The 17,617-nt window shown below is 34.2% G+C and overlaps 3 protein-coding genes across 5 annotated transcripts in view; 1 reads left to right on the forward strand and 2 right to left on the reverse strand.

The window, feature by feature from the left end:
• Positions 1-105: 105 nt before the first annotated feature.
• On the reverse strand, positions 106-8,620 carry GSTo3 (glutathione S-transferase omega 3). Of its 2 annotated transcripts, none has more exons than XM_013309496.1 (6): positions 8,550-8,620; positions 4,160-4,330; positions 3,692-3,858; positions 3,196-3,298; positions 2,622-2,755; positions 106-2,074 (listed from the first exon to the last, which is right to left on the reverse strand). In XM_013309496.1, exons 2-6 carry the CDS (start codon positions 4,296-4,298, stop codon positions 1,955-1,957), a joined length of 663 nt encoding a protein of 220 aa, XP_013164950.1. In that variant the 5' UTR covers positions 4,299-4,330; positions 8,550-8,620; the 3' UTR covers positions 106-1,954. The 2 variants fall into 2 exon arrangements, with proteins under 2 accessions (XP_013164950.1, XP_013164940.1); XM_013309486.1 differs by lacking the exon at positions 8,550-8,620 and adding an exon at positions 7,888-8,220 and having other exon boundaries at positions 108-2,074.
• A 270-nt stretch (positions 8,621-8,890) lies between these two features.
• Positions 8,891-17,617, forward strand: part of Trissin (trissin) — a 16,452-nt gene continuing 7,725 nt past the window's right edge. Inside the window, exon 1 of one of the 2 annotated variants that reach the window (XM_013309517.1) lies at positions 8,891-8,913. The gene's annotated coding sequence lies outside the window, so the exon portion shown is untranslated. Of the gene's footprint in view, positions 8,914-13,868; positions 13,889-17,617 lie in introns of those variants that run through there. The other variant, XM_013309526.1, reaches the window with a different exon arrangement.
• On the reverse strand, positions 9,159-16,357 carry LOC106115863 (venom protease-like). The gene is made up of 10 exons (XM_013309473.1): positions 16,164-16,357; positions 15,381-15,490; positions 14,814-14,936; positions 14,285-14,420; positions 13,153-13,262; positions 12,376-12,506; positions 11,546-11,695; positions 10,241-10,379; positions 9,686-9,802; positions 9,159-9,589 (listed from the first exon to the last, which is right to left on the reverse strand). The coding sequence occupies exons 1-10, from the start codon at positions 16,231-16,233 to the stop codon at positions 9,392-9,394; spliced, it is 1,284 nt and encodes a 427-aa protein (XP_013164927.1). The 5' UTR covers positions 16,234-16,357; the 3' UTR covers positions 9,159-9,391.

Here is a 17,617-nt window from a genome sequence, read left to right on the forward strand (position 1 = left end):
TTGGATACTAATATGAATAAATTATTTTATAACAGTATCTTTGGGTCTTTACATTCTTATTTTAATACAAAAAATAAAATAGGTTAAATTACAATAAACAAAGCATGATTCTTTAAAACTTTATTTGTATACGACTGGCCAATTTCATAAACACCAATACAACGAAGAAAAAAAAAACATCCTGTCATCCAATATTTCGCGCCTTTTATACACGAACATACATAAAGTATACATGAGTATAAAATCAAAACCGTAATTGACTAAAGAAAATTAATATTTACAGCAAAAAACAAACAGCCAAAAATATCGTAAGTACTATTGTTGAATAAATTTCTTAAATCTACTCTCTTCCGTTATACGAAGAGCCAATAATGATAATTACACTTAGATTATATAGTATATTATTATTATAAGAAAAAGTGTAGAAATATATACTTAAAATTAAATGAAGGTTACTATTATTTTACTTTTTTTATATTAAGTTAGTCATTACACATTCTGCGAAAATATTTAGACGTGTTAAATGCATTTTAAATGTTTGACAAAAATTAGGTTATATTTTTTGATTAAAATAATTGTCAATCGCTTTTTTAAGAAATAATAAGAACGATAACATATAGATGGAGTGTTTCGTTTCAATTTGATTTCTAATCGTGAGTCGATTTTTTAACGTCAACAAAAATTCTACGAAGAACTTTTTCCTCACATTATCGTGCTTTAGTTTATAGGTTATATATCAATAAGACATTTGAAATATAAGGGATATAAATGCGAAGATATTGAGTTCCTTTCGTTTATAAAATTGTGTAAATTAAACGTCTTAATAACTTTCCTAAGCAAAATTACAAACAAACAATCTGACATGATCACATACTTTTCGTTAATTTAAATAAAAAATAAACACTTAATTATTTGTAATAAATAATACATGATACAAATGTAAAGATATTCATAAAAGATCAGAATTACTTATATGAGTTTCCATTGTTAAAACACATGTAACAAAACATCATCAACTTTGAAAAATAGCAATTGTTTTTGACCTCTATACATGGATAGGACGTTAGGAAAACGCTTCGAGATGTTCCTGACAGTTAATATTATTAGTTCGTTCCAACGACACCAACTGCAGCGCCAAAATGGCGGAAATCAAACAGGCACAAATTACCAATGCTTATAGCCTGTCTATTTATAGAGGTTAGTAGTTTTTGTACAGTCAGCTGTATAAATAAATTTAAAAGAATTAAGACACTTGTGTACGCCTTCGATTTTTTTTAAATGCACTTATCCTTCAGTAACATGTGATGCGTGTTACATATTTTTGACACCAAAAGCGTATACAAGCTTCTGTAGTCTTTATAGTAGTTATTTATGCAACTGGCTGTAGATTTGTTTTGACATTGAAAACGATATACGTGGTACAGATCTATTCTCGAAATTGATAAAAATTTATAAAAAACACAACTGGTACTAAACACACAAAAATCGCTGCAGTTTCTCAAACTGTCACATACTTTCTTAATCTATAGATGTATAGATATAACTATATAAATTAGTTTTAGTCTTTGACCAAGTTAGTCAAATAGCGCCACTATCGAAAATACTGGCAGCTGATTGGCTGGCGCTAATATTTAGCAAATTAATAACTAAAAACTATTTTTGAATGTATTACATTCGTAAGAAATGGGTTTCTTACTACGGTTAAGCTGTTTGAGCTCCTAATATTTTAACAGCTTAATCGTAGTAAGAACCTTGTTTTATTTTTGAATGATTTAAACAAGTATACAACGTAATTTGTGCTCAAAATGATGCTAAAAGAAGAGTGAATCGTGTGTATTTTTGCATCCCATTGGTTCTATATATGGTTGTAGCTTAAACTGCCTAAATATTCATAGATTTCTTTGTCAGTGGTTGTCTATGTTTACAGATAACTTGATGGGACTGTTTAATTAATCTAAAGATAGTATCCCATTGAATGTGCTCTCGCGTTTCTATAGTAATCAAAATATTCCGCCGGTGATCTAGAATGCTTTTTAACAACTTCATCTAGTTGCATTTGGTCTCCCCAGTCAGCCTAAAAATATAAAAGCATTAATTTTATAGAGTACTTAAAATATTCAAGGTCATTCTTTTAGGTCTTCTATAGAAGACTTTAAAAAGAACATAATTTTTAGTCTCTAATATATTAAAGACTAAAAATTATGAAGAATTTCAATTTTTTGGATTTTTTTTTATAATATAAGACGCCAAACGGATAACTGATTTCGCTAAAATATCGAATATTGCCCTTAGACATTTTACTAATATGCTAATTGTGAATGTTTGGATGGATGGATGTTTGTTAGAATGTATCTCCAGAACGATTGCATATGTCGCTGAAATTTGGTATATATGTAGAACATGGTCTGGAAGAACACATAGGGTACTAATTAAGTTTTCTTTATTCGACGCGGACGTGAACGCCTTTGACATCTAGTCTGCTATAAAGCTATGTAAGAGAGGATATTTCCTTTTCATACGATACTAGTAAAAAGGGCAAATATGGGTTCTAACAAACATAAACTTGATATTTGGAAAACTTTAGGAGTCGAATTAAAGTTTAATTTGTATGTTATACGTACAAAGTTAGGAAATATTGGTCGTTTCTCGTCAAACTTTTGCTCGTTCACACAACGTAATAAATACAGTCTCTCAACCCATGGCCAGATCATGTAGTCCAACATGCCAGGCCGATTGCCGCCGAAGTAATTAGTACCTGAAAAGGACTTATTTAACTGCCAATACTTAAATATGATGCCATCTCTCTTATTTTTTTTAAGTCAAAGAGAGAAGGACAGTTTTTACCCGACTGACATGAGGGTTTTATTTTGTCAATTCCATTATGACCTTCTGTAACGTAAACGACTGACTTGGACGAGTGAGGTGTCATTAGATTCGTATTCTGCTCCTGAGTGTCACAGGCACAGATAATTTTTGTTTTTTACTACACTGATACAAAGGGTAATGTTTTTTGCATGTATGAAAGTTTGTTTGTACGTATGTAGATTTCATTGTGAGTCAAGAGCCGACTGAATCATTTTGACCAGTCAGATGTTGTTGGATTCGTCTTCTTCTTCGGATTAGCATCCCATCTTATTAGAGCCTCAGTCAGTCAGGTTTTTGATTTTTTTTTTTATATAAGGTTAAATTATTTACCTCTAGTAGCTAATTCTTTCTCAAACACGTCTAAAGTTTGGATTATTTGTTCGCTGCCAAATGCAAAGTTGGTGTCAAAACATTCCAAACTTCCTTTGATTAACTGAAATACATATGACAGACATATAAATGCAAATTAAAAACATAATTGACATTTATAGAATTGTAACAAGGCTTAACTTTAGTTTTTACGACTTTTTACTGTAGCTCTTAATAAGAAAAGACCTGGATAGTATAATAAAATTAAACCTTGTTTCAATAACATAAAGTTCAATATTCTTCTTCTTCCAATGCCTCTCCATTACTGGAGGTTGGCCGTCAGCTCAGCGAACCTCTTCCTGTCCTGTGCCAAGCGAAAAAGTTGTTCAACGCTGGCAATATTGGTCCATTCCCGGATTAAAAAATCTGCTTAAGTTAGCATTGAAAAAAAGGATCACTTAATGTCCGCTCTACAACAAGTATTATATTTAAATCTCTTCAAATAACATAAACTTACCTCGTTAAACCTTTCTATAAGCAGCCGATCCTGGGCCTTCACGTAAGGGTCTTTGGAATGGAGAGGATTCCTCGGAAACCTTTCATCTAAGTAGTCACAAATAACTACGCTTTCGAATAAATATTTATCCCCTTGGTCTGTTGGTATCTCCAGAACGGGAATTTTCACTAAAATAACGGATTAATAGTTTATTTTTAAATTAAAAGGAGATATGTGTCACCAGTTATTTTTATGGACAGCGGTCTTTTGTAAGGCTAAACGAGTAAGATTAATGTAATTCTTTAGTAAACCTAAACTAAACTAAAATTAACTTAATTCTTTTGTAAAACTGTAAACTAAGATTACATTGTTTGATAAAATTAACTACAACTAAGATTTTTGTCGTGCCAATTACAAATTACGTGAGATTATAAAGATGCTTTGACATATTCACTTTTTTAACTTATAAACATATTATGGATAACTCACGTCTTGGATTCTTTTCTCTGAACCATTCGGGTAAGTGCAATGGATCTAACTGATACACTTCGTATTTAGCCTTCTTAGCTTCGAGGATTAACATCACCCGATGACCGTAAGGGTTCATATCAACGTGGTAGAGTCGCATCTGGTTGTTAAGAGGCGGCGGCGCGTTAAAGCCTGGAAGATTATGGATACTTTATTAATCTTAGCTGCTAATAAACACTTAATATTAATAAAAGAAACAAAAAAATCGTCTGACTGTACTTATAACTAAGGGACACTGATTTCTGTAAATGGATAAGCGATTGCCTGGAAATTAAAGCTTTAGTTTCGTTCCGATTTAAACGCCTTTTGATGTTACGTGACAGTTCATTCTATCTATATATTATTAGTTCGAATCCATACCACCACCACACTGCTACCATCAACGCCAAAATGGCGGAAATCAAATAGGCACAAAACATTACGTCTTATACCCAGTCCATTTATAGAGGTCAGTGCAAAGGTAAATAAAAAGAAAACGTATTAATTCTATCAACGATAGATATTTCCCTTGACAAAATAATTAAATCAAATATCTTGGCGATTCAAGGTCATTTTCGTACTACGCGGTTCCCTCCCTCCGCATCCCACTACGCCCTATTGGAGCTAAAATTGCTGTGCGTAGTGATTCACGAGAAGTTAAGACCCACATTTGAAGACTTACTGTTGGTTTCTGAGACTAAAATCCCCGTTTAAAATATATCATTATTTCTGTTCTGTCAAAAATCAGACAGGGATGACGATATATTATATACAGAGATATCAGAAAGCCACGATTATTGCAATCCAGCGGGTTAGTTATAAAGTAAGATAGATTACTAATATTATAAATGCGAATGTTTAGATGGATGTTTGTTTGAAAGTATCAACGGTGGCATGGATCTCGCTAATATTTGGCATAGATGTAGAACATAGTCTGGAAGAACACATAGCCTACTAATTACACGCGACCTGAGTCGCGAGCAATCGGTTGTAGATTGATAAATTAAAAATATATTATGAAAGTTTGAGTACCGCTGACTTTAATTGTGACATAGTCATTATCATGTATTTAGGTCATGAACACGTAACTAACAAATACAACTATGAACAATTAGGATTCACTTTAGTGATAATTGTAGTATACGATATATAATTTGGAAACTAGTACTCTAGAGCGACTTGTAATCTGCAGTTCCTGGGATTGAATCCCGCCATATACCGATTAACATATGTACATTTATCCTATGTTGTTAATGTGAAGGAAAACATCGTGATGCTGTACATATCTGTGAAATGTCAAAGATATGTGTGAAGTGACGCACTGGGTCAGCCTATGACCTAGACAAATAACTTAGGATAGGCGTCGAGCACCTCAGTGGGGACATATAGTGAGCTGATGATGACTCGTTTCGATCCAACAGATAACTTACGTAGGGAAGACTAATACGGAATTCCGATACGATGACGTTATGTTTGACTTATTTTGTTTTTTTTTTACAAAATTGTGAGATAAAAAACAGTAACATTGTAAAATAAAGGTGCCTAATAGTATTAAGTTATTTGAGAAGTGTCTTGAGATGAAATATTCTGGAATTTATGAGCTTTAACGTAAATTGTACTTATCAATTGAAGGATTTGGATTAAAATCCGGTTTATAAGGACCAAGTCTGACCAGGGTTGATTTTAGTGTGACCAGAAACTTTAGTTTTATATTTTACCTGGCAATAATCGGGTTTACTGTTTATTTTAATAGCCTGGGTTTTTTTTCAGTTTATAATTAGGAAATCGCGACGGTTGACGACCCGCATTACATATTCAATGTCACAATATGCAATCATTTCTTATCTATAATACAAAGGCTTTTGTGATTATTTCACATGGAAGAAGATAAAATTCATATATGTGTTACATTAAATTATTCAAACTTTCATGAGACATTATACTAAACTGATATATAAACACGGCTAAACAGTGCAGTATATACGTCCGGTGGCGGCACCGACTAGTTTCAAGCCCATCGAGGGCCCTTCATCAGGATGAGTGGTACTGGTATTATTTCGCGGACGCGGCCCGTCGCTCACCAGCCACCGGACGAATATACGTGAGTGTTTAGCCGTGTTTATTTATCAGTTTATGTGTTACATATATCAGGGTTAAAACATTTTCTTAATGAAAGAAAGGGCCTTAAAAAGTATGTCTCAAATTCTCAATAGTTCATGCTTTATACGGGGTCGCAATTTCACTACACATCTGGACGCAAATTTATCCGTATTGTACTCTTAAAGTTATATGTTTAAAAGTTATTTGTAAAAAATATAAGTAGACTATAGTAATCCAGCATCAAAGTTATCTTCCAGTGAAAGTCCAGTCAAAACCATTCCAGTTTAAAGACAATATTACAATACAACTTGGTTAGTTTCGTATTCAGATTCAAAGTACGATAAAAATTTCAAATATCTTCAATAATTAGGTTATCAAATGCTAAAAGTGTTTTTAAAATCAGATTATTTCTTAATATTAGAGCATTTTTGTTTTACGTGTTGATGCAACAATAAAATCAGCTTGTTCGCTCAAAGAATGTAATAACCTCAAAAATCTAGGTCAAGCCGGTAGACAGAGTAAACGCAGACATGTTTACTTATGTGGTAAACATCAACAAACACTTTGTAGGCCGAAGTAAGAAGTAGTGACCAAAGAGTATTTATGTTGGTTTAAAAAAAATCGTTCGTTTCGTAATCAGCGCGCTTATTTTAAGAGGTATGGACATTGAAAAAATTCTGTGCATTTATAAATTGAATTAAATGAAAATATAGTCATTATGTTACAGGTGGACCCCCTAATCAACTGTGGTCCAGGTGAACACCCCATGAGAAAAATGTTGAGGGTGTACGATGGGGGAAAATACAGCTGAGAGTTCATAAGTTGAAGAAATGTAGCAGCAAGGGTTCGCCTAAACTACGAAATAAAGTCTATGGTTAACGGGGAACAAGTTTGGGAATATCTGGGATTGTTTACGAATAGCGTTTAGGATAAATTCTAGTAATCATGTCAGATTTTCGTAATTAAACATTAGATGTGATATTAATAAAATGCAATAAAAAGTACAAAACGCCATATTCAATAAAAATAAGAATCTTTGATTATGGATTGTTCGAATTTCAACCAATGGCCGACCACTTATTAACACTTCATATTTTTTTCACTTTTAAACGTTCAATTTAAAAAAATCTTTACTTATTTTAATATTATTGTATTTTTTTTTACTATTTCATTATTAAATAATTTTATTTAACACTTTTTTATATCTCTATGCGCTTTTATAATAGAATAACAGCAAGAACAAAACGTCTTGCGACATGACATTGCTTATGAACAGCTGTTTGCTGATTTTCATTTTTCCATACTTTATAATAAGTGCATCTTTTTGTTTTATTTTGAAATCGATTCTAAAATAATATTCATTTATTTTAGAATCGATTTCAACGTGTCAATACTTTGGGTGCACTTATATTAATTTATACAAAATCTTCCTCCATGATAACTACGAGTTAAGAAAATCGATATCCTTGCCAGGAGAAAGTAAAATTTCCATCGCAGTTATGGTCTATTGAAATAAGGATCAGTGATTAAATGCTATACTATTGGAGAAATATGGTTTTAAAAGTGATAAACGCTTGAATTCGTTGTTAAAGTAAAGAAGTAAACCGTACCTGCCGTTTTGTGTTGATAGTAAGACATATCCTTGATCCTTTCTGTTCAAAAATCACTAAAACGCGTGTAAAAAGGTTAGTTTTTCCAGCACACAACTAACAAGTCCGTGACACGGCTTACGAATACGTGAAAAACTACGTCACATTTAAAATAAGCTTGGTTTGGTATGACATCATTCGCGACCCGTTTATCAAATAATACGACGAAATTTGAAAGAGATAAACAAATCGATTTCAAAACCTGCCACCTGTGCGCTTCTTAAATTAGTCGCATTATCTCTTTAAGGCCGACGGCATTATGACTTGAATATTTTCGAATATTAATTTACCCACTTATTTTGTAAATAATTTTGATTTAAAAGAGTGTTTTGTTATTCTAGAATGTTTTTAAATATAATTATATTAAGTTTGTAACAATACAAAATACTATTCGTCCAATAAAAAAGCGTATGACAAGAAATAAATCTGTTTAATTTTGTTGAATGAATGTTTAATGAAATCACAATAAAAAGCTTATGCTAAAAAGCCATATAATAAATTCTGTTCTGGGTAAGTTTTAAGCTTATTACAAATTAAAAAGATTCCTATAATATCTAATTGAAAACATTTTTGATGAGAAAATAAGAAACAAATTAATATCTTGAATTTGAAAAAAAACTTACGTCAGTCTTTACTACCAATTTACAGTACCTAATATCGTACTACGAAATTATATTCGTATTTCAAATTTGGCGCTAGAATTTGCCTGATGTTTATCAGTGTTGCTATCTCTAGCTATGTACTTTTTGGTAGAAAAAAAATAAAATATTATAGAATAAATTAAATTCGACCAACATTGAATGTTCGTATCATTTTACTAATATTACAAATGCGAAAGTTTAAATAGATGGATGGATGTTAGAAGATAGATCTGGAACGGCTTAACGGATATTCATAAGATTTCGCAGAGATGTAGAACATAGTCTGGAAGAACACATATGCTACTTATTAAGGATCTTCTATCCCGCGACGGTGTCGAACGCGTCAGTAAGTACTAAAAAGCACTATGTATTTGTTAATTATAGATTAAAAAAACCCGAGTGACTGCTATGAATCGAATGACACTTCACTCGCCAAAATCGATTCAGTTGTTCAGCCATAGAGAAAAATAAAAGTAGTACTTTACGCTTCTGAGTTAGGTAAAAACTTCGGATTCATGGTATTTGGTGGCCCAAAACTTAAATGAATGTGTTTAATTGTAAGGGATAAAAAAAACAAATATCCTGCTATTTTATTTATTTGTTATTAAGCAAGTTTTTAACATGCATGTATGTACACTTTGATATTAATATGAAAACTTTTTTATTTTAAAAATTTATTGAAAAATTGCCTAGTTTTAATGGACAGAGGTCATAGAGAAAGAGTAATTTTTCCCTACCTTGTTAATTCCACTTTCCCATTCTATCTTTCCCTTATAAGAATAAGGTAGAAAGGGTACCTGGACTAGTTTTTGGCCACCTAACAACTATTTATTTTGTCGCACCCTAGTGGGCCAAACAATGTTTGATATCCATTCTAAGTAGCCTTGGTTTGTCACTTTTGTGTACGCCCCAGTGGAGTTAACACCACAAACTGTGCCATATGACACTATCCCCACCACATAGTATCCGCAGAGCATGGAATTTTCTTTAAGAGGTGACATTAATGGACCACCACTGTCTCCCTGTAAAACAAAGCGTTGGTACATAGTCTGGAAGAACAACGCTACTAATTAACTTTGTTTTAACACCGCGCGGAGTTGCGGGCGACAGCTACTTACATAACAAGTGTCCGCTGTTTCAGCTTTGGCACAGAACATAATATTTGGATCCCATATACTATACTTCGATTGTAGACCCTTGCGACATATGTGAGTGCTTTGAATTTGCATATCACCCTGGAAAGTATCATGAAGAAACTATCAAGTAGATTATGATAAAGGAAACATCATAATACTGCAAATATCTGTCAAGACAATCAACGATGTAAGCTTAGGGCAATGGGAGCGTGTTAACTGATGCCTAGTCACTGACTTAAGGCACAATATTGGGCATTGTAATCTTTGAATTTTAAGTGACAGGACTTGTCAATTCCGAATCCCCGTTTTGTAACGAACTAGAGAATATAAGACACTTCTATAGAGTGTATAGACATTTACTAAGTTTCAACATCTTTCGACTACGTTATCGTGGTCTAGCACTTGCTTATTCAATATAAAAAAATATAACTTCTAAACTATCTTGCTTGTGGAAATACTTTCAGAGGATTTCGACTGTCTGTTTCTCTAGTATATTCAAAGATATTAGCTAAAAATTAATATTAAAAAATAACTTACTTGCATCAGCTTTTGGGAAGCATCTGCGTACTGACCGGTCCTTCCCCAGCCGGCTACTGTCATCAGGGTGGGGATTTTGTCTGGTACTATCCCCTCCACTGGCAGGCATGCCGGTCGTATGAATTTTGATAATGGTACCCTATTACCGGATACATAGGTTGTATGTCAGAGTAAAATATACAGTGAAGGGAAATCGTGATTGTAGCATTCGTTGTGCTATATTTGGCTCGTTCACGTACCGACACGTGTTGCCGGCTCAAAGGTCTGACATCGACTGACGTCCCCTCTCTCCGGCATGTACTTATGGCGTGTACGCTCGAGACAAACAACACTACGTTTATGCATACACTACAGTGATGCAACCTGAACATAAGGTTTAGACAAAGTGCTCGCTTCGAAGGTATAACGAACTATAAAAATCTATAGAGCTGACGCACGACAATTACGTGACTTATGAAAATTAGTGCCAGTTCTATACATTTTTGAAGTTATTTATGGAATGGCTTCGGACCGAACGCATGTTGTCTAGCCCCGCTTAGAATAAATTCAAATTTATGTCTGAATTCAACTCGCACTGGGCCAACATTGACTATGACCTAGTCACTGACTTAAGTAGCTTCTGACCTCGGTAGGGATATAAATAAGTTGATAATAAAAATATGTTTAACGATTTACAAATTAAAAATAGCAACCCTTAATAATTAGAAAAATCATCATCATCAGCTCACTGTATGTCCCCACCGAGGGGCTCGGAGTCTACCCTAAGTTAAGGGAGATTAGGCCATAGTCAACCACGCTGGTCAAGTGCGGGTTGACTTCACACATATCTTTGAGTTTCTTCTCAGATATGTGCAGCATCACGATGTTTTCCTTCACCGTAAGAACATAGGATAAATGTACATATGTAAATCGGAAATGGAAAAACACATTGGTACATGGCGGGATTCGAACTCAGGACCTGCAGATTGCAAGTCAAGTGCTTGACCACTGACCCACCGACGCTCCTTAGAAAATAGAATTAGAAAAATAGATTTAGATATTGCTTCATTCGTTTTCCAATTTGTTTTCCGTTGTGGCCGCGTGGCTGTACTACTGACGTGTCCAAATATTTTAGTACAGTGTTGCCATGTGTAAACTTCTAATTACTACTGTATTACTAAGTGACATTTATAATGGCAACATTATACGTTTTTAAATTTCTTTGTCACTGATATTTCTTACTTTATCACTCTGAACTTAGGGTAGGCTCCGAGCACCTCGGTGGGGACGTATAGTGAGCTGATGATGATGACATTTCTTGCTTACCTGTAATCCAACTCGACTAACGCGATATCATGGTAGTGAGAACCCACGGTATACATTTTGTGTCGTATCCATTGAATTATAAACCTCAAAATGCCATCTCTAACGTTTTTTTTATTTGACGTACCCAACAAAGCATATTGGATCTTGCCGCTGTAAGAGAAAAATCAATGTGTCTATTTAAGATAGTTTGACAATTTAGTTTGACAATTGACGTGTATGAAGTTTAGAATTAATTATGTATGAGGATTAATTGTTGTGACAACTTCATCAAAACTATATAGAATAAAAAAGGAATATTATATAATATTATTTTATTTAATTGTGTGATACATAACCAAATAACTGTAATAAATTCAAAAATAAAATACCTAAATTATAGTACACATTTGTAGGATTTGTACATATTTATAGGCATCTTGCATGTACTCATATATTTGACGCTGTGTATGTACCGATGTATTTGAGCAGGGTGAATGTATCTATTATTTTGAGGACTTTTGTTGTACCGATATAATTAATATATTTGCACATCTTGTCTGTTACGATCTGTAGTGTATGCGTAAACGAAGTGTTGTTTGTCTCGAGCGTACGTCATAAGTACATGCCGGAGAGTGGGGGTCAGTCGATGTCAGACCTTTGGACCGGTAGCACGTGTCGGTACGTGAACGAGCCAAATATAGCACAACGAATGCTACACGATCTATATGACGTTGACTGTACACTCCGACACTTTGACAACCGTCCATTAAGTACAAAATTAATCCTCATACAAAATTGATTCGAGTCTATAGGCGTCACTTGTCAAACTGATCCATCTTGAATAGACTTACTTATCTTGCGAATGAAGTACATGAGCTGCTGTTAACACAAACGTCTCTGTTATCAAAGTGCCTGCACCAATCCATACAATATCAGCTGATGTCGAATCGGCCTTTTGTTCCACGCGAGTTCCTAACACTACCTGCGGTTAAAAGGTTAACTTCAACCATGATTTCTGTGTAATACGTAAATGAAAATTATAACATTACTAGCTGTCGCCCGCGACTGTGTCCGCGTGGATATATAAAAAACTTAATTAGTGTAGCCTATGTGTTCTTTCAGACTACGTTCTATACGTATGCCAAATTTAATCGAGATCCGTTCAGCCGTTGTAAAGATATCTTCAAACACCCATCCATCCATCCACATCACATCAATCTAAACATTCGCATTTATAACATTAGTAAATTAAATAAAAAAAAGCTCTTATAAGGTATAAATTCGAAAAAAAAAAGAATAAATATAATAGTATCCTATGTCCGTTTCCTGGCTCTAACCTACCTCCTCACCAATTTTCAGGCATATCGGTAAAGCCGTTCTTGAGTTATAAATAGAGTAACTAACACCACTTTCTTTTATATAGATGGATTAATACTTAAAAAAAACTAAATTATTACTCTATGCTTTTCCAGACTATATTATAAGTTAGAAGGTATCTCCAGAACGGCTGAATTTGGTATACATATAGAACATAGTCTGGAAGAACACATAGACTATAGATTATGTTTTTTTTTTATTTCGCGGGGCCCTTCACCACAAAAATGCCTACTCTACCACTGCATACGTACCATGTGCGGAAACTGTTCAATCTCCGCTGGCTCACCACCAGCAATTCTATTGCCCGCCTCTTCAGGACAGACTATATTTGAACTGCGAGGCTTCTGATATGTGTAGCATGCTAGAACAAACCCATTAAATATATTAGCTAATAGGGGTTAAATACTTAACTTGCAATCTGCAGGTACTGGGTTCGAATCCCGCCATGTACCAATGTGTTACATAAATACATTTATCTTATGTTGTTAGTGTGAAGTAAAACATGTTGATGTTGCACATATCTGAGAATGTCAAAGATATGTGTGAAGTCAACCCGCACTTGACCAGCGTGGTTGACTATGACCTAGTCACATAACTTAGGGTAGACTCCGAGACCCTCAGTGGCGACTTAGTGAGCTGATGATGAATATTAACTAACCAATTAAAGCCTCCATAACGTAATGCACCAGACTACTATAATAGGTTCGACCTCCATCATGTATGTATGTGTTTTTTAAAGTTCTTACGGTGAAGGAAAACATCGATATATACCCATAAACATTTGCAATTGCAGATGAAGGACGAGGGTTGGAGGACAGAAGACAGAAAGAGGATCTTTTCCTTCCTTTGCGTTCCCTTCTTCATCAAATCTACGTCCCCTCCCATCCTTTTCTTATAAGAAATGGAAAGTGGACTATAATTAAGCATTCGACACAATCAGACTGTACGCGAAATTGCTTCCACTTGAGGGTGTTCTATGTGGTCGTGGTAAGTTCTTGCAAGAGATGTTGTTGGCTCTACCACTGTTACGTGGATTAAGAGCGCAGTAAGAAAATCAAAAATAGAGCCCGCTATAACATCTTCGTACGAATTGGCACAAGTGAAAAGAAAGACAGGCATCAAGTGGAAGAAATTCCAACTACAGTCTAATCAGTGTGCGTCCCGGAAGCCTTATTTTTGTCCTCTATCCCTTCCCATCCTATTTCTTATAAGTAGATGGGTAGTGGAAATGATTTTCTGGATAAGGGGATGCATGGGAATTGAAACCATTCTCTTTCTGTGCTATAGGCAATCGCATCGCTATTGAAGTGTTTTCAGATAGCCGCTCGCTTATTTGCCACCTTATGATATAAAAAAAAAACTTTTATCCTGATGTATGCGTACCTTTACAGGCTTCAGTTGTCTTTGTATTATGTTGGCGATTGCAATCCTCTCCGAGACGATTGTCAAGACGTGGAGACGCCGTAATAGGTTTCCTTTTGCAGCAAATCAACGGGAATTGCCCAGTGTAGCGACAGTCCTGGATGTAGACAGTGGAATTTAAGTCGAAAAAATTCGGTGGTTAAGCACTTGACTTGTAATCTGCAGGTTCTGGGTTCAAATCCAGCCATGTACCAATGTGTTTTAGGTATAATACATTTATCCGACTTATGGTAAAGGAAAAACATCTTGATGCTGCACATATCTGTGAAGAAATTCAAAGATATGTGTGTAGTCAACCCGCACTTGGCTAGCGTGGTTGACTATGGCCTAGTCACCCCTAACTTAGGGGAGACTCCGAGGTCAGTGGATGATGAACATCAGTAGGAGTAGACCCAGAAAGAGACTGATCTAGGGGAAAACCTGGTGCGGTCTCACCTACAGGTAACAGTCAGGGACCTTATCATATAAAGAATAAAAAAATCTTACGTACAATGTCGTCATACATCAGTCGTCCATTTATAGAATCGAAGAATGTTCGTCCAAGTATCCCTGTTTTGTATAAAGTTTTTGGACAACATACGTATGTTATACCGGTTGAGCTGATGAAGCACACCTGTAATACAATAGTCAAATATATTCTAGTATATTTATAGAAAAACATTCGTGGGATAATTGTCGATACACTTATCGTAGTTTACACATTCTCTTTTATAATTACACTCTCTGTCGTCTACTTTGTTATAATTACACTCTCCGCCGTGTGTACAGTTACAATTACACTCTCTTACGTGTACATAATTAAAACTACACTCTTGCTGACAATAAGAATTACACTCTCCATCGTCTACTTTGTTATTATTACATTTATCATCGTCTCCATAGTTATAATTACACTCTCTGACGTCTACATTGTTACAGTTACACTCTTTGACGTGTAAAGTTACACTAAAACTCTCCGTCGCGTCGTCTAAATAGTTACAATTAGACTATTGTAGATAATTACACGAATCATCTATACACATATTACACTCTACGACGTCTACTTGGTTATACTCACCGTTGGCTGTTTAATCTCTTTATTAACCAGTCGACTGGCGTAACTGCACATGTATAGAGGTTTACACTCTCCAAAAACACCTTCGGCTTCTTCTAATTCACATTCTTCACCTTAAAATAATAGATAATTTTAGACATTATTAGTTTGAATTTTTTGGCGCGAATGACGTGCTTTTGTTACAAAGTCCAGTGTCAGAATGAATAGTGAGAGGTCATAAACGTCGACATTTTAGTAAGGCTAGTGTTTAGTCAATACAATGGCTCATTTTCGTTATTTTATTCATATATCCTGCTTTTTTAAGTCGGTTAAAATGTATTTGAAACATTGTCTAATTTTAGTAAGACCTAAAGTGTTTAATTCAAGTCTGACGTATAGTCGAGAATTGATTTTTCGAATAGTACTTTTGTATTATGAATAACAAAGTGGAAATTTAAAAAAAGACCTGCTGACTTCAGCTCACTATATGTCCCACTGAGGGTCTCGGAGTCTACCCTAAGTGATAGTGAATGTTGGTCCAGTGCGTCACTTCACACATATCTTTCACAGATTTGTGCAGCATCACCATGTTTTCCTTCACCGTAAGAACATCGGATAAATGAACATATTAAAATCGAACTTTACATTTATTTATTAACTCTTTTCCTTAAATTATAAAGAACACTCCTAAAAATAAATTAAAAAACAAACTACGCCCAAGGTCAATATGTTAGTAGAGAGAACATAACCTCAAAATGTATATCTTTATCAATATTTTCCTCAATATTAAATAAAACACAAAAATACCTTCTTCCTGTGTGGATATAAATGCTGAATATATTAAACACAAGAAAATCACGCACCACACTTTTTCCATATTAAAAAAACTATGAATTTATCTTTGTTTATATTAAAAGTTTTTTTATTGACCTCATGTCCGCGTAAATACGTCGTTCAAGAAACATAGACGCGGACGGTCTGCGTTAAAATCCTATCAAATAACTTCATTATACAGGTTGATGCAAATAACATAAAAAGGGAACCATTTTATTGTAGTCAATTTTAGGTAAAGTAATCTGAGATTTACAAATCAACGTATATTTTTTCAAAGTAAACATTTTAATGTTTTTAAAACTGCAGTATTGCAGTTTTTTGATAATAAGTTTATCTTTTTAATCCTTAAGTACTAATATTATAAATGCGAATGTTTAGATGGATGTTTGTTAGAATGTATCTCCATAACGGCTTCATAGATTTTGCTTAAATTTAGCTTAGATGTAGAAGATAGTCTGGAAGAACACATAGACTACTAATATAGTTTTTAATACAGCTAGTTTATAATAAAATTAATCTATTTAAAATCACTCTGTATATTTGTTGTCTTCAAGACCAGGATAAACTGGTTTTAATTCTTTTTTAATAATAATAAATGTTACGCGTATCAAAAACTTTGTCGTATTAATTTGTTATTTGTAAAATTATTTACTTAATTCATTGCATATAAGAAATCAAATTCTAAACATTAAACTGACTTTAGTCAAGGTCATTTTTGTTGTGCATCTTCCGACTTAACAAGTTTTTAAACTCGTTTGCAAATAACATGATACAATTTTATGGCGAGAGGCACATTTTTTACGCGCGTATTTTAAATACAACTCATTTGTTTTAAGCTTTAATCTATACATATCAAATTCGCGAAAGAAAATAAAAAGCAATTATCGAAACAAATACGAATGTTTAGATGGATGTATCCAGTCTGAATAGGTCTTGATGAAATTTGGAAAGGATATAGAACATAGTATATACTATATAGGCAAATATAACAACACAATAGGCTAATAATTATGTTATTTTTAATTTCGCGCGAACGAGACGCGAGCGACATCTAGTTAACGTGTTGTGTTTATGTTTGTACTGTCAGAATAGAATCGCGTCGACGATTTAACGGTCTGTGTACGGAACGCGACGCAACTATACAATATTAATTTGACGAATGACCATGCGTACGCTGATTCGTCAACTCTTTGCTCGTGTGGCGAGACGGGCGGAGGTGATGCGGGGTGCACGAGTGGAGTTACACACGATAACCTTTATCTATCTTGTCAGTTAAATAAAAAGTCGACGTATGTACATAATCGTATTACAAGCTGTCACACTCGACTCCGTCTGCGCGGTATTAATAACACTTAATAAGTAGCCTATGTGTTCTTCCAGACTATGTTCTATATGTTAGATTTCATCAAGATCTGTTGAGTAGTTTC

Source organism: Papilio xuthus, unplaced genomic scaffold, assembly GCF_000836235.2.
Source record: "Papilio xuthus unplaced genomic scaffold, Pxut_1.1 DF829660.1, whole genome shotgun sequence".
NCBI lineage: Eukaryota > Metazoa > Arthropoda > Insecta > Lepidoptera > Papilionidae > Papilio > Papilio xuthus.

Coding starts and splice junctions, on each gene's coding strand:
- GSTo3 (XM_013309486.1), bottom strand. CDS start 7,915: ATGTCTTACTATCAACACAAAACGGCAG. Junction 4,331..7,887: donor CTATCAACACAAAACGGCAG/GTACGGTTTACT, acceptor ATAATCTTCCAG/GCTTTAACGCGCCGCCGCCT. Junction 2,756..3,195: donor GAAAGAATTAGCTACTAGAG/GTAAATAATTTA, acceptor AGTCCTTTTCAG/GTACTAATTACTTCGGCGGC.
- LOC106115863 (XM_013309473.1), bottom strand. CDS start 16,233: ATGGAAAAAGTGTGGTGCGTGATTTTCTTGTGTTTAATATATTCAGCA. Junction 14,937..15,380: donor AAGAGATTAAACAGCCAACG/GTGAGTATAACC, acceptor ATTGTATTACAG/GTGTGCTTCATCAGCTCAAC. Junction 12,507..13,152: donor TTGAACAGTTTCCGCACATG/GTACGTATGCAG, acceptor TTTTAACCGCAG/GTAGTGTTAGGAACTCGCGT.